Here is a 17,167-nt window from a genome sequence, read left to right as displayed (position 1 = left end):
ATAAAAATACTGTATTCACTTTTCTAGCTTCTCCTCCCTCAAAGCAATGTTTCATTTCTCTTTCGTTAAAAAGGAAAAAGACAAGCCTGATTTTCCAGAAAAGTTATTGATTTATAGCTGCAGTTTTAAAGGTCTGAAGGATAAGTGGTTCTAACCTTCAGGTACGATTTTGGCAGTTTAATGTCTCCATAGGTTTTATCTGTGTCTGTAATCCAAAGCAAATGTGTCCTAAATATATTTAGTAGTGAAAGGAAATCCAAGTAACTGTGAACTAAATATTTAGGTTGGGTTCTTTACATTATTGATCATAGGCTTTCTTTGCGTACTAACCAGAGTCCATTGCCAGTTTCTTCCAGGCACTGGAAAGAGATGGAATTATTTCTTCCTATCCCCTGAGCACTCCTAGGTCTCTACCAAAAAGGAAATGGTATAGATTTATTTAAAATGAGAAAAACATTAAGGCTATCATTGACAGTGAATGTAATTTGATTATTTTATTGACATCTAAAGTGCCACAAAACTTATTCCTTTATATGTTGGTGCCTTTTTCATTTTTGTTTGCCATTTCAAAAATTTGAGAATATACGCATATACGTGTGGGTACACATACAAAGGAATATGCTTTTTTAAAAGGATGCTTTGAAATTGTCCTTAGATTACAGAATCTTCTGGATATTTGAAAGGATGTAATTTATTTACTGTGTATATACATAGCACTATTTATATCCTTAAGGAGAGCCTGCAGCTGAATTTAAGAGTAAGTACACACACACACACACACACACACACACACACGAAAGGAAGAGATAACAGCACTATTTATATCCTTAAGGAAAGCCTGCAGCTGAATTTAAGAGTAAGTACACACACACACACATACACACACACACACACACACACACACGAAAGGAAGAGATAACAGGTAGCAGATTGAGTATATATTACTCTTCTCCTATTTTTGGTCCTTTGTGTCAGTTTTTTCACTTATTGATAATTTATTTTATCTTGTAATATTTACATCTATTTTTGCAAGCTTCTGGAAACATTTTAGGGAATGACTTGAGATAGAAAGCCAGTAAATGGGAAAAAGTATGACAAGGTAGAATATGGTGTATCATGAGAGATACTATTAAAGCAGTGGTGAGAGATAGAAGGTAAAGATCACATGCTTTTGAGAGAAGTTTGATAGCTATGTGGATTGTAATATAAGTCACATTAGCAGAGAAAACATCTCAAAAACATTCAAGGTATGGAGAGTGTTTATAGAAAAGAACAGAGGACATAGTCTAAGTTGTTAGGAGATGGTGTCTGTATACAAGAACATGGCAGATGAGGCTAACTTTGAAAAGCCTTAAAGGCAGGATTGTCAAGTTTGGACTTAACTGGACTTGGAATGGAGGGCCCTTCTTGGATTTGTGTAGTGGCCTGATCAGTGCTGTGTTTTAGGAAACACATTCTTACTTTGGATGTCTTGTTGCTTCCTTTCTTAATGGGGTATGAGAAGTTCAGTAATTCCCTTTCCATCACTGGTGAAGATGGAGGCACATTCTCTTTGTGGTTGCAATCTGAGATAATGGTTTGAACCAGTGACCTTGGCCTCATTAGGAAAGCTAAGAAGGTAAGGACCCAGAGTGAGTAACTTAACCCTTCAGAACACAGCTCTGGCTTCCGAAACTGCTTGAAATTGCCATCACAAAATAAAGCTATGTGGGGTTTTTTGTTTTGTTTGTTTCCTCTTTTTGCATAGTATCTCGGGTCCTTTTTTGGACTTTTACTAGGTCCTTTTTTGGACTTTTACTAGCTGTATCATCTTAAAGGAGATGAAGGGAGGGGAAGGGGAAAATGGGATTCTTAGGCATGTAGGATGACAGTAAGAAAGTAGCAGTTCATACATAACCTGACAGCAAAGTCGGAGTTGGAAATTTTAAGAAAACCCCAAAGAAATTTGATACGATATTGAATGTTCACTAGTTGAAAGTTAGGTTATGTTTTGTATATTATTTTAAGGAAGCATGAACCTGAATAAATTCCAAATGGTGTTAATTACTGAGCTATGGATAAGTATAAAGAGATGGTATTCTTAGTTGCATCTGCCACCATTGTATCATTTAACCATGGACTAATTCATGTACTGCTCTGTGTTGCTTTTTTCCCCATTCTCAAATAAGGAAAGTGCTTCACATTTTCCTAGTAAGAGTCTTCTGTAAGAAATACATAATGTGAAAGTGCTTCACATTTTCCTAGTAAGAGTCTTCTGTAAGAAATGCATAATGTGTTATAAGTAAATGTTAGGCCTCTACAGACAGATATTGCAGAGAATATTTTCAGTACTAAAAAGTCCCTAATACATGCTAAGATTTAAGTAATTATCAATGATTTTTATATTTTATATTAATTTTATAAAATATATATTATATACTGTATATATTTTTATATAATTTTATATTTATATTAGTGAAATTATTGATGAATAAACGGCATGTCAGTTACTGATGAATAAATGACATGTCAGTTACCTATCAGTTTAAGGTATCCAAACCTACTTCTTTGGATATTTTGTTATAATATTCCCCCCTCAGTTTTTTCTTTGAAATATGTTTATTATCTTTTCAATGCAGTGAATCAAATAATTGTATCAAAGCTGATTTCTCATTTTAGATGTTTTAAATCTCTTTTTTAGAAATGGATACTCTAGCCACTTTCTTTTATAAGGAAGTATTTGCTTATGCTTTTAATGTAGTTTTGTTTTCTTCATTGTATCCTTTTTGTTGTGATATTTTCAACAATGACTAGGATTCTTTATTGAGGGAAATACTCTCCTGTTTTAAAATTTACTTTTGAGAGATGGTATTGGAAGGACTGATGCTCAATCTGAAACTCCCAATACTTTGGCCACCTGATGCGAAGAACGGACTGTTTGGAAAAGACCCTGATGCTTGGAAAGATTGAAGGCGGGAGGAGAAGGGGACAGCAGAGGTTCAGATGATTGGATGGCATCACTGACTCAATGGACATGAGTTTGAGTAAGCTCCAGGAGTTGGTGAGGGACAGGGAAGCCTGGCGTGCTGCAGTCCATGGGGTCACAAAGAGTCAGACACAACTGAGTGACTGAACGGAACTGATTCAGTGAACTGATTCAATGAAACTTCTTAAATTTATTTTGGAAAAAATGCTACTTTGTAGTTAACCTTTTTTGCTTGATATTTGTTTCTTCAACTGTATTGTTTGGGGTGCAAGGTGATGAGGTGAATTGAGTAAATCTCTGGTTTTGGCTCCAGTGCTGTCTGCTGATCAGGTGCTAATGAGCCATCACATGTCTGAGTCTTTCCTTGTCCTGTTTTAAAAGGCTTGATCACTTACAGTTGATCTTAACTTCTCTTCCAGAGTCAAGCACGGAGCCTTATCTTTTGTCTTTGGTGGATATTCCATCATATTATACAATCTTGAAAAAAGGGATTTCACCTAAGCTGTTCTTCATTTTCATTGTGTTATTTTCTTCTTTCGGGATCTACCAAACATTATTTACCAGTTATTCTCTGATGTGACATCAGGATTTATGTTTGTACAATTGGATATATATCTTATTAGGAATTTACCTGTTTTGAGATTCCAGGGAGGAAGGGTAGATCTAGAATGAGAAGGAGTAGGGTGAGTCCAAGCTAGGTATCTTAACTAGTTTTCTGCCCCCATTCTTGAATCCCATAGTAGTAAACCAAATATTAAACTGCATCCCAGTCCTTTTTTGACATTTGTTTTTAATGGAGGATATTGCTTTACTAGGTTGTGTTGGTTTCTGCCGTACAGCAGTGTGAATGAGCCATAAGTATACGTATATCCCCTCATCCCAGTCGTTTCAGGAACAAGCATACTTGTGTGTGTGCTCAGTTGCTTCAGTCTTGTCCAACTCGGCGACCCTGTGGACTGTAGCCTGCCAGGCTCCTCTGTCCACGGGATTCTCTAGGCAAGAATTACTGCAGTGGGTTGCCATTTCCCTCTCCAGGGGATCTCCCCACCCGGGGATCAAACCCATGTCTCATGTCTCTGGCATCGGCAGGTGGGAGCATTAGCACTAGAACCACCTAGGAAGCCCCAGAAACAAGTATATTTAATATTTACTGAGGGTAAATAATATTTGAAGTAGCAACTTCTTTAACTTTTTTTTTTTGGTAAATTTGTAGAAGGTTGATGATAAATTCATAGGGGATCTGAGGATTGTATGACGGATGATTCTAAAATTTCTTTCACTATATTATTGGCTGACATACTACTACAGGTAAAATATTGTCAAGGAAGTTGATCACGTACCTGCTAAGCGATGGAGCTAGTATTCCATTAGGTGATTTGATTCCAGAGCTTGTACCACTCTGGCTCTCTGTATTTGTGGGTTCCACGTCCGTGGATTCAGCCATTCTCTGGTTGGTTGAATCCAAGGATGCGGGATCCACAGATGGGGAGGGCCAGTAGTATTGATACTTGATACTACTTTGGACCTAGAGAGTGTCATAATGAGTGAAGTAAGTCAGAGAAGAAGAAATATCATATGACATCCCTTATACATGGAATCTAAAAAGAATTGATACAAATGAACTTATTTACAAAACAGAAAGAGACTCAGACTTAGAAAAGGAGCTTATTGCCTGGGGGAAGAGATAGTTAGGGAGTTTGGGAAGGTTGTGTACACACTGCTGTATTTAAAATGGATAACCAACAAGGACCTATTGTATAGCACATGGAACTCTACTCAATGTGATGTGCCAGCCTGGATGGGAGGGGTGTTTGAAAGAGAATGGATACGTGTATATGTATGGCTGAATCCCTTTGCTGTTCACCGGAAACCACCACAACATTGTTAACTAGCTATACCAATAAAAGGGCTTCCCTGGTGGCTTAGATGATAGAGAGTCTGCCTGCAGCGAGTGCAGTTCGATCCCTGGGTTGGGAAGATCCCCTGGAGAAGGAAATAGCAACCCACTCCAGTATCCTTGCCTGAAGAATCCCATGGACAGAGGAGCCTGGTGGGCTACAGTTTATGGGTTGCAAAGAGTTGGACAGATTGAGTGACTTCACTTTCACTAATAAAAAGTTTAAAATTTGAAAAAAAGCACAAATGCAGGCCACAAAAAAAGCACTCTTTAGCCTAAGTATGGAGCTCTTTGGCCCTACACACTTCTTGTTGGTTCTTCATTATAGAGAGGTACAGTGACTGGTGTTCCAAATGATGGTCCTCTCAATCTTAATTTCGTTCTTTTTTTCTTAATACATTTGAACGCATTTTCTACTCAAAATTATTTTAAGTTTTTCAAGCTTTTGCTAAAGAATAAGCCTTTAATTAGAAAATCTGCTTAAGTGGAATCCAGTTTCTGAAAAATAAACTGATATAGTTTTATGACAAACATTTTAATAGATCAGATTGGTAGCCTTGATCTCAGTGAGCTTTAAATACAAGCTTATAAGCTCTTGATACTTCGGGTTATTTTTTGTTTGTTTCACGTGGTCAAATTACAGTACTTTTCAAAATAGAAAACTCTCTTTAATCAATTCAATCATAATAGTACATTGTGACTCAGATCTTTAATTTTGTACAGTGACAGCTTGTGTTCACATTGCATGATTATTATTGGAATAAAAAATTACTAATTTACATGAACATTTTTATATTAAGTTGAAAAACAAGATTTACCTAGTCTTTTTTGCTCATTAACCTAGTAGAGTATTATTTTTAAATCTTAGACAATTGCATTAGTTATTCTTTTAATTCGAAGGTCTTATAGTAAAGCTGCTTTCCTTAAGTTTTATATTTTCCTGATTCACTTATAAACAGTGGAACTATAGAAAACAATTGGAATTTTTTAAAATCATAGTTAACAGTAAAGATATATCTTAAAGGATATAGTAGTAATTTATCATTTAATAGTAACATAGTACAAATCTTATTCACATGTTCCATAAATTCACTTTGGTAATATGAAATAGCCAAAGCTGCTAAAAGTCAGTAATTTTCACATCTTATACACTTGATTGCATTTCTAGACATTTTGCTTATTGATATGCTTTCAAGAGCCTAAATTTGCCACTCTTCCCAATCCTTGAGGCAATCACATTGAAAAAGAGAAAATTATCAGTGAGGTTACCCTTCTGAAATGGGTAGGCTAACAGACTCACTTTGTTTTTTCTTTATATAAAAGTTTAGGTGTGTCTCTAGTTACATTCAGACTCTTAGCTCATGAGAATCTGCCAGTAGCTTCAGTTAGCTTATTAAGAAATTGATCCATATGCAAAAAAAAAAAAAGTGAACACATCAGCTTAACAAAAACCTGGTTGTGCTATGAATACGTGGCTTAAATGCAATTAATACAAATGCAATTAATATGAATGGTTGCGTTAGAGGTTCAAAATATGAAAAGGGGGGGGAAAACAGAAAGGCCAGTAAAAGGGATGGTCAGGAAAGAGGAGGATCTGGTGATAGTTTTTAGCTGTATAAAGTATTTTAGAAAAATTTTCTGAGCAATTTAAGCAATTGTTTGCCCAAAAGGCTTTTTATATTTATCATCTTTCTGTTCTTTCTTGATATTTGTGATGATTTATTTATTTAAGGAATATTTATTAAATGCTTGTTATACACATAGTTCACACTGAGCAAACATACTAAGGATGTGAAGGGAAAAAGACATGATTTTGGTCTTAAAAGAGTTTTGTCTTGTACCCTGAAGAAATATCCTAAAATCTTGTACGTCTTCTGAATTATTCCACGTTAAATTATGCTTAGTTATTCTGTGTGTTATGTACATGACAGCTTTTCTGTTCACACAGGTTGATTAATCTAGGCTGTAGACTAATGAGCATGGAGCATAATGAGGTGGAGTTTAATGAGCATTAGCCTTGGCCTCAGATCAGGTGTCTAATCTTGTTTATGCTATCTCTTCATTGTCTGACCTTTGTAAATGTACCTGTAAGCCCAATTTCTTTACCTGTTAAATGGGAGTACTAGCTACCCTTGCACTGTTAATGGGAGGATTAAAGGAGATAATGTAGTGCAGCAAGTTCACTTCTTTGGTAAGAGCTGCTGCTCTTACTGTGCCAAATAATAATGATTCCTTTCTTACCCACTATAAATTGAAATTACAAACTTTTCTAAGTGTTTAGAGACTTTCTCCATATTACAGCCTTAGAAACAAGTGATGCCTCACCTTTGTGACATTTTTGGTGGTAGCCTTTCTCACCTGGAGCTCCATTAGAGAATTAAGGCATGCAGGAGGAGTGAATACCTTCTCAATTCTCTTAAGAACGATGTATATCTAGTATCACCATTCCAGATACATAAGAGAAAAGTGAATTTATTACATATAATGAAAGCATCGTGATTAATTCTTCTGCTGAATCCCAGGATGCTTGGACTGTAGCTTGACTATTGGAGAAGTGCTTCAGAATTCTGGAACTCATGGAAATAAAAGTTGTTAAAAGCATACTTCCCTCTTTCTTAATGGGGGCAGGGAATATGTAGAAGGAATGTAGTGTCATGTAGCAGATCGTTGATACTCCAAAATGAAATCATTTCCCTAATCAAATGGTTCTGAAACTTTTTCGCTGTAAAGATTGTTTTAGACAGGCGTAATGCCCTGAAGACCATCTGTTCCATACTCAGTCCCATATGGAACTGAAGACTTATCTGCTTAGAATGAATGGAATTAATCAGTTTATTTTAAATAAAATAGTGAGTCAGTACCTGGTTCTAAGTTTCAGAGATGCATTGAACTGGATTTTGAAATCTAGTTTAAAAGTTTCAAAACTAATGTTTTGGGAATGCTGGTTCTTCAAGTAAAAAGAAAAATGTTTTAGAGCCCTGGAATTTGGAGGAGAATGCTTTTTGTTATATACATCTTGGAGACTGACATTGTATTTTAATTTATTGAAGACTGAGAAATTGTGCAGAAGGAAGACAGTTTTATTTCTTGACTCCAACTCATTTGAACGTATAGCACCTATTAGTGTCTTGTAGACCCAGTGTGTTTTGGAACATACTTTGGGAAATATTGATCTGTTTCATTTTACATGTGAGGAATATTCTGGGTCGTATAGCTAAGTGATGGCAGGCTTCAAGTGCATCCCGTCCCTTCATTTATTATTCTATGTGAGCGGTTCTTTTTCTGCTATACCACCCTGTTTTCTCTTAAGTATTTGATTTATATTAGAAATAAAAGTATAATTGTTGTCATGTGAAAGTATATACCAAGTATATATACCATCTGGCAGAAGTTTAAGAACATATTGTGAGAAGTACAGCACTGACATATTTGCAGCCTCATTTAATTGGCCCTGTCATTGTAAATGGTTTGCAGACCTTAGGGATGGGCCTCATATGAGTTAGCATATTCCTAGGGGAAATCTGTAAATAGGAGAGAAAGAAGTAGTTAACTCCATAAACTCAGAGATAGGGATGCTAATCAGAATTTGTTCTGTGCTTCAGTTAGTAAAACATAGGACATTTTACTTACTTTCCTTTGTTTTTCTTATGTTTTAGAGTTAAAACTTGACATTGCTAACAAAGTAAAGGACCCAATTAAACATTTGCACTCCCGTTTTATCTATTTCATGTGTTAAACATTTATTTCAGCAATGGAATAAGAAAGTGGTACCAAAAAGGATGTCAAATTCTGAGAATAATGGAAGTCTTTTGGCGACTAAAAGATTTATAAAAGAGGTGAAAAAAATGGATATTGGAGATGTTCCTGAAGATGTATTGGTAGATTAAGGTATTTCTGGCTTTTTTGGGAATAACTTTGATGATAGATCACCATAAAACAGCAGGAAGTCAAAATTTTTCGAGTACTAGCTGTATTTATCAGAGATTTGATTCAAGTTTTGAAGGAAGAATGGAAAAAGATTTTCCAACTCAAACACTATCATCTGGTATTCTGAATAAAACTTAAAGAAGTGCCTTATTTAAACATGTGAAGGAGTATACAAGAATTTTATTTCTTGAAGAAGTTATATCCACATTTGTTGTTTTCTCACTGACTAAATTGAAAACTTGAGTTCTGGTAATTGTGGCACTTACAAGGCCTTAATCCAAGATCTATGATGGCCTTTAGAAAGTTGTATGGATAGCCCACATAGTATTAACTAAACTTCATGTATCTCTTTTTATGTCAAATCATATTTCTAAAGTTGATTTGATGGTGATGATGTTCTTTTCCTTTCATACCATTTCACCATTTTCTTTTTGGCAGTATTTTCATTTTCACGACCTGGATTGTGACTATAAATCTTATTTCCAAAATGTTTGGAAAGTAGGATTGTCTGTGAAAGCTGTAAATGGTTGGTAAAATATCAGGATTAATGTTTTTTTTTTTTTTTTCCAGAATGTAAATTTAGTATAGCATATCAGGTTGGGTGTTCTTTATTTTTCTGGTTTGTTGTTTCATTACTGTGTAGGTGTTAAATATCTCATGAGTATTTGGCAAACTTGGGCTTTCTTAATTTCTGATGGTTTACTGACTGACATGAGCCCTGAAGTTCAGGATGCCATCTGTGACTTCTTTTTGTCACTGCAGGCTCAATGGCCAGACAAGTTATATAAGACTAGAGTAGATTAAAGGTGTTATTTATAATTAAATAATTCTCCAGTCTTTTAAAAAACCTTCATTGCTTTGTTGATAAGGAATCTGAAAGCATCTTGTTCTTGTATAAACTACTGAGTGCTTCTCATATCATACTCACAATGAGATATTATATTGATTTTTATTAGATTTCATTGGAATGAGGAAGGGAATGACCTTCCTTTGATCTTGTTTTTATATACAGAAGAATTTGAGTAGAAATAGTGTAAGCCATCTGTAAATAATTTAAAGAATACATTAAAATTTAGGACAGCTACAACAGCCATGAAAAATATTATATATGCTAAGAAACTAAAGACTGTTCTCTAAGTAGCAGAATTGAGCTCTGAATTAATGGAGAATAAAATCCAATTGTTACTGCCAGATCATTATTCTTACACTGCTCATAACAGAGGTGATGACTTAAATTAATATGTTTATTAATTTAATGTTTATATTTAATGACTTAAATATAATGTTTTAAGTACATTAAGATAATTGAACTCATTGAACTTTTTATGAGATTTTTATACATTTAAGAGACTGTCCTATATATTTGTTAGGCAGGTTAATAGATACATGTGACATGTAAACTAGAAATTAAAATTCTGCATCTTGCTTTTTTGGAGATCCTTTCAAGATGAGAAGAATTTCGAATTATCATTTCAACAGACTTTTAGATATAGGCCTTTCACGTTCTGTAGAAACATCTGTTCCTAGGTTATTTATGGTGCTGATACTGAGTTTTGCTATACTTTATTTCTAAGTCTTTTTGCCTTGCCAGACTTGCCTGGGTTGGTAGAAATGGCAAAACAAATAGAAGGAGAAAATTTCAGTTCTACTTAAAGCATTTATTCTACCATTTTATCACATTATAAGTATTTTAAAAACAAATATTGCTAATCAAAATAATATAATTTGGAAAAGTATAAAATTAGTTAAAACTCAGGATCTTGGAGACAAATTGGTTTTCTGTTTCCTGGTCTACAACTTACTAGATTTGTGATCTTAGATGAGTTAACTTTACTGCTTTTGCCTTAGTTTATTCTCAGTAATCTTGTGATGATTGTATTGTATGTCATTGAGTTGTGAGGTCAAGTGAGGCCATATATATAAAATTTGTACTATATTGCTATATACTAAGCTCTCTGTGTTAAAAAAAAATAAACAGGTTATGAATATTTACTTGTAACTGATTTTTTAAGTGAAGGTTTATTAATTGAGAATTTTATAATTTGATTTTTAGGAAAAAAATTGTAAGAGGGATATTTATGGCACTATACTTTCTTATGGAAATTTTTAAGAAAATGAGCACTAATTTTCGTTCCTTGCATTTTTTATTATGCAGGAATAAAAATTCACACATGGTAATTTAAAATCTGAAGACTTTGTTTTTTAGCCAATTACTCCTGTATGCTTGCTTTAGTCCAAAGTTCATTTCCATGCTAGTTTAACATAAACATAATTCAGTTTCTCGGAGAAGGCAATGGCACCCCACTCCAGTACTCTTGCCTGGAAAATCCCATGGATGGAGGAGCCTGGTAGGCTACAGTCCATGGGGTCGCTAAGAGTCGGACACGACTGAGTGACTTCACTTTCACTTTTCCCTTTCATGCACTGGGGAAGGAAATGGCAACCCACTCCAGTATTCTTGCCTGGAGAATCCCAGGGACGGCGGAGCCTGATGGGCTGCCGTCTATGGGGTCGTCTATGGGGTCGCACAGAGTCGGACACGACTGAAGCGACTTAGCAGCAGCAGCAGCAATTCAGTTTCTCTGTTTGTAGAAGAGAAGATTTTTTTATCTCTGATTTCTTCCAAATCAGAGTTCTGTGTATAGAACTATTTATCAAAAAAATTAAAAAGCATAAGCAAGACTATCACCATCTGATTAGTTTTCTGATGTTAGTACAGAACATAATGCTGTTATTTCTACTAGAGTTAGTTTTTAAAGAAAGATTGGAGTGCACTTTATGTCAAATTATTCAGAACCTTTTGTTTTATTTTATATTTTTAATTTTATTTTAAAACAAACTTAGGTCTACCAAAAGTTGCAGAAATAGTACATAGAATTCACCCAGCTTTTGCTAATATTTGTGGAACAAATGTAGAAATCAGGAGTTAATATTAATACTAACCATCTGTAAGTTTATTTGCATTTTGATCATAGTCCATTAAATGACCTTGTTTTGGTCCAGGATCCTATCTAGAATTTCACAGTGTATTTAATTGTCATTCTATTTAGTCTTCTTCAGTCTGGGCTGGTTCTTCATTCTCTTTGCCTTTTGTAACCGTGACATTTTTGAAGAGTACTAGCTAGTTAGACTATTCTTTAACTTGTGTGTCGGATGTTCTTTCATAATCAGATTGAAAATTAAACATTTTTGGAAAAGATTCCACTGAAGTGATGTTATATCCTTATCAGTACATTGTATCAGGAGGTACATGGTACTGATTTGTCCTGTTATTGGTGGTGATAAAAGTTAATTTGGTTAAGGAAGTGTCTGTCAGGTTTCTATACTATTAATTTACTTTTTTCCTGTGTAAATAATAAGTGTCTTGTGGGAGATATTTTAATACTGTATCAATATTGTTTCTCATCATATTTCCATTAATTTTAACATAAAGTTAATTTCACTAAGGTTTTCTTTTTTTGAAATATAGAAGCCTTTTTCATTAAATGTTTCTGTGTTTAGTTGTTGTGACCCTGAAGTTGCCTTTTTAAATGCAGCTTGACTCTGAATTTGACTTTTTTATAGTTTATATATATTTTTAGGATTGCCTTTTATCTTTCATTCTATAGTGCATTAACTGCTCTAAAAATGTATTGCACGTTTTCTTTTTTCTTTTTTTTTTTTTTTTACCTTTTTTACTTCCCTATCTTATAGCTAGTAGAACTTGAAGACACAATTGGATTAGCTATTGCTTTTCTCTCTTTTAACAAATACTTAATATTTGAACCTAATAGAGTAACTTGAGCCCCAAATTTTGGGATTAGTATCTTTTCCAAAAGGATGAAGAAAAAAGTATATCGATAGATCTTGGAATTTGGTTAGATTCTTAAAATAATCAAATAGATTTCTTTCACTCTCATTATATTTTCTTCTCTGTTAGGTTATTGCTTTCCATGTTCCTTAATTTCCAGGCTTTCTTCCTTATTTTAGTATTTATAAGGTGTATCCCGTTTGATAATATATACAGGGTTGTGGTTTAGCTATAACCTCTTCTCAGAAGCTAAGCAGGGTCAGGCATCGTTAGTACTTGGATGGGGGATACAGCCTTTTCCTCCAGATACAACACAATACTGTGGCTAACTAATTCTAAGAAGCTGGGCTTTGTCTGTTTGCTTTTTCGACAAGATCTCTCACTTTTTAAAATTTAAAAGTGAAATTGGATGTTTTGGCAATATCCAGTTTGTTTTCTTACTAATTTTCATACTAAGTTCTGTAAAAAAACATTAGAAAGTTTATAATGGGTCTTGTAATTTAGCTAAAATTTGCATCACCTCAGGATAATACCTTTGAAGTTTCAGGTGATCGATCATATGTAGAAATTAACCCTAGATGCTGATGGACCCCCTTCCCCCAAAAAAGAGAATCCATGCAACTAGTACTTATGATGATTTTTATTTCCTTTAGGATAAGAAAGCTTAACTTTAGACATCAGCTGCTTGACAAAGTTCTCCTTAACTTTTTATGTTTTGACCAGTGGGCTTCATTCTTTTATAAAACCTTTATTGAATTTATTTAACTAAAGTGTGTTAAAGTGTGGGCTGGAGTTGCAAAGACTCACTGCTTCTCTTAAGGATGTTCTTTCATTTTCTTCTTAATGCCAGTTGGGACTGATCTGGACATTTGAAGGGATTTGTGGGAAATTCTTATTCTTTGCAGAAGTGCCTTAGAACTAGTAAGAATAAATGATAAAAGATAAGAAGAAGTTATTACTGTGTCACCTTTCCAGTTTAGAGTGAAAGTGAAGTTGCTCAGTCGTGTCTGACTCTTTGCGACCCCGTGGACTGTAGCGTACCAGGCTCCTCTGTCCATGGGATTTTCCAGGCAAGAGTACTGGAGTGGGTTGCTATTTCCTTCTCCAGGGTATCTTCCCACCCCAGGGATCCAACTCGGGTCTCCTGCATTGTAGGTAGATGCTTTACCATCTGAGCCACCATGTGACTCTTAGATGTTTTGTTTTATGAATTATGTATAAATTTATAATTTAGACTTCAGATTAGTCTTCTATAACACAAGTGAATAGAAATCATATTCTTCGTAGAAATGTGTTACCTTCCATTTCATTGCTTAAAAATGATTCAGTGAATCTTTCTCTCTTTTCGTTGATATTAGAAATGCTTAGACCTAATAAATGTTATATGCTTATTTAGTAATTTAGCATTGAGAACAAATATTGCAAATAGTCTAGTCTGTACATTTCAGGAGAGCTCTTAAGAGTGGTATTTATATATAAAATACTTAGATTGTTTCCAATTTGAATGTAACGTAATATTCAGTAAGAATCTTTAAACTTTAATAATGGAAAATACTAAAATGATAGATGAATAGACCTTCTACCTCCTTGTTTAAGTTCTTGTGTGGCATTTCAGCATTGCTGATTTTCTTAGCTTTGTTTTGGAATTTCTTCTTTACCGGTTGAACTGTAAATCCTGAAGCGGAGTAATTTCTTTTTTCCCTCTTGAAACATCACATCGAAGAATGCTGTCTATTAAAACAGAGTTCGGTTAGGTCCTACTGTGTCTTTCCTGCGAGCCTCAATCAGTAGTAGTCTTGCAAAGGCTATTCTTTCTTGTTTGAATAACGGTCTCATTTTGAAAGTGCCTTTACATTTTTCTGTGTAAGTGATTATCAATCCATAGTCTTCATAAATTAACTCCTGAAGCAAGGGAGATACAGTTCTCCTCAGTGATTCAAATAATTCCTATTTAAGGAAATCTGTTTAGTTCATTTTTGAGTATGAATATGTTGAATCCACAAGTTTTTGCATACTTTAGGCAAAATAGAGAAGTGATATCTTGAAAGTAATCTGACTGGGGAGAATTTCATAAGTGGGTCTATTTCTCCAGCCAGCTCTCTTACTTAACTTACTCTATAACTTAACCTAAGGACACTGGGTTTTTTTAAATCTAAGTTTGTTGCCTTTTTAATTTATATATTCTGTGGGGCCTAGTAAATTAAGGATTTGGAGCTCCTACTTAAGGTGAAACTGTAAATTTAGACCATTATTAATTTGAGCAAGATAATGATTTCTTGGGAGTTGTTTCTCATTTTCAAAGTGAAGTGGGCTTCTAAATTTAAATTACTGAGTAATTTTGTTCCATAATGGAATGCTCCCTTGTTGCCTGTATTTTCAATCAGATATATTGCTATACTACTGATTAGTATTTATGAAATGAAGAAAAACTAGGAAATTTGGAAAATCATATCTTTCTAGTTTCTGAATATTTTAAACTGTATCTTAGTTAAGTTTTACTCAGCTCTTTTCATTTGGGAGTCTTTAAATTTTCATGATTTATATTGAAATATTATTAGATATGAAAAAGAATTTGTCAAGAAAGTTGATTAGAAAAGGGTAGAGGTTGATTGTTTAATAATTTTAAAAGTGCTTTTGTCATACCTGTTTCCACGGTATAGGTCCACTGAAAACAAATGAGATGGTTCTGATGTATCAGTTTTAAGCCTTTCTCATCTGTTAAAGAGCCACTCCTTAAGAATTCCAGCTGTGGAATACTTTGCTAATCTATTTGTGATATCTCTTGTTAGATGACAGTTTCACCCCATTGACTTCCCTTTACTTCTTTTCTCATTTCTTTAAATTTTGAAAATTATAGATTTTATGGTTAAATTTATAGGTTTTCTAAGTCCAAACCATTTTCATTTCTCACTTGTACAGAATTGAATATATTCCTAAGGTACCAAAGGGTTTTTACCTCATTCCTTCATCTTCAGGCTTAAAAAAAATTTTTTTACTCTTATTGTTATTAGGTAATGGAATAACCATTCCTTTTCAGCTGTTGGCATTTTTCCAAACTGGCCGGCAGAGCCAGGAGGAAGTGAAGGCATTAAAACTAACTTTGGTTGGTTGCTACCTTCTTAGTGCTGAACCTATAACCTTTGTGGGTTGATTGATAGAGAACAAGAGAGCGCAGTCCTCGTTCCACTAACAGGTAAGGAACCCTTGTGATGACCAGTTGGGGTGAGAGAGAGAGAAATTATTTAATAGCATTTTTTCTTAATTTATCCCCAAATACAACATATCCCTGAAGTCAGACAGTGACTGCCCATGTTCCATACAGCAGGAGCATACAGCACCTTTCTATTTAGAATAAGATCTGAAATTTAATAGGAATGTATCACTCTGTACCACAAAATACAATTGATCTGTTTTCCACTGTTAAAATTTATCCTGCAGTCCCTCTAACTTTAAATATTATATATCTGCCTATCTTATTCTCCTTTCAGCTTTTCCTTGATCAGATACTATGTGCTTTGAACTTCCTTCTCTTGTTCACATTATTTCTATAATAAAGTGAACTATTTTCCAGTATCTTTGTCATCATCTATTATTTGGGTATATCTTAACTGCTTTAATTTCTGCATTGAAGCCATTAATGATTATTTCCTGGTCCTTCTTGACCCCAAACCAAATGATCATATGTTTGAAAAGGATTTTTAGTCTGTATTGCCTAGGTCCACTATTCTGCCCTCCCACTTTTAAAGATGAATGCTTGAAGAATAAATCTTTTTCAGTGACAGTAGACATAGCTTGATAAAATTCAGGTTTACTTTTATACTGCTATAATAAGGGACTGTAGTCTGATTAATTCTTTAAATTACTGAAGAATTAAAAAACTGAGAACAAATTTCACTTCTTAAGGCAATTCCCAAGGTTTAGTGATATTCCTGTTAATGTGCTTGATTATTCTATTTCTGCTTTTCAATCCATCGTCTTCTCTTTGACAGAAGAATTAATTGGGACTCCTCCTTTAATATATCTGAGGTCAAGTGCCTTTGCCTGTCCCTTTAAGACACTTATGATCTTGTTTACCAGTCTTAATTTATCATTTTTGTATTTGGTCTTCCACTTGAAGTTGAGTGGTTTGTCACACACTGTGTTATGACTTAGACCAAGCTAGTTCCCTTCTTAATAGTTACTGAGGAATTAATCATTCGTGGTGAAAGACTTCTAAAATTCAAATTAAGAAGGCACTGAAGAATGTGTGCCCAGAGATAGCTCCTTTTTGTCCTGAGGATAAGTCATTACAAGCTCAAATGACCAGAGAATGTAATTTCTTAATAAGAGTTTTTTCTTAAATCTATATTCAGCTCTCTATTTCAGTGCTTCTCTCCTACCAGAGGTGCAAGGAGTGATCCTAGAACCACAGATACAGCCAAGACCACGGAGAGCTTTTGACGTCAGGGGTCCACTTTCTCCACTGAACCTTTGGAGGCAGAATATCCAGCTTCTGGAGAGAGTTGGGAAAGGGTAATAAACAAGTGGGTGCTTTCCATTATTTACTTGGGTTTGTTTATAGACTGGAGTGTCCTTCCATTGCCCATGT

General features: G+C 34.4%; 1 protein-coding gene across 15 annotated transcripts in view; it reads left to right on the top strand.

Annotated features, from left to right (window-relative positions):
- Nucleotides 1-17,167, top strand: part of TSC22D1 (TSC22 domain family member 1) — a 125,538-nt gene that overhangs the window by 17,658 nt on the left and 90,713 nt on the right. For 5 of the 15 annotated variants that reach the window (XR_014071438.1, XM_081550870.1, XM_081550871.1 and 2 more), the window contains one exon: nucleotides 16,945-17,091. The exons of 3 other annotated variants lie outside the window; for them this stretch is intronic. Coding sequence is in view for 6 of the 12 variants with exons in the window: in XM_081550870.1 (XP_081406996.1) it covers nucleotides 16,945-17,091 (147 nt within the window). In the remaining 6 variants the exon portion in view is untranslated. Of the gene's footprint in view, nucleotides 1-16,931; nucleotides 17,103-17,167 lie in introns of all 15 variants that reach the window. 7 more of the 15 variants (XR_014071434.1, XR_014071435.1, XR_014071432.1 and 4 more) reach the window with 3 other exon arrangements.

Source organism: Giraffa tippelskirchi, chromosome 12, assembly GCF_054371585.1.
Source record: "Giraffa tippelskirchi isolate mGirTip1 chromosome 12, T2T-mGirTip1v1.2.pri, whole genome shotgun sequence".
Lineage (NCBI taxonomy): Eukaryota > Metazoa > Chordata > Mammalia > Artiodactyla > Giraffidae > Giraffa > Giraffa tippelskirchi.
This window is presented reverse-complemented; position numbering and strand designations above follow the sequence as displayed.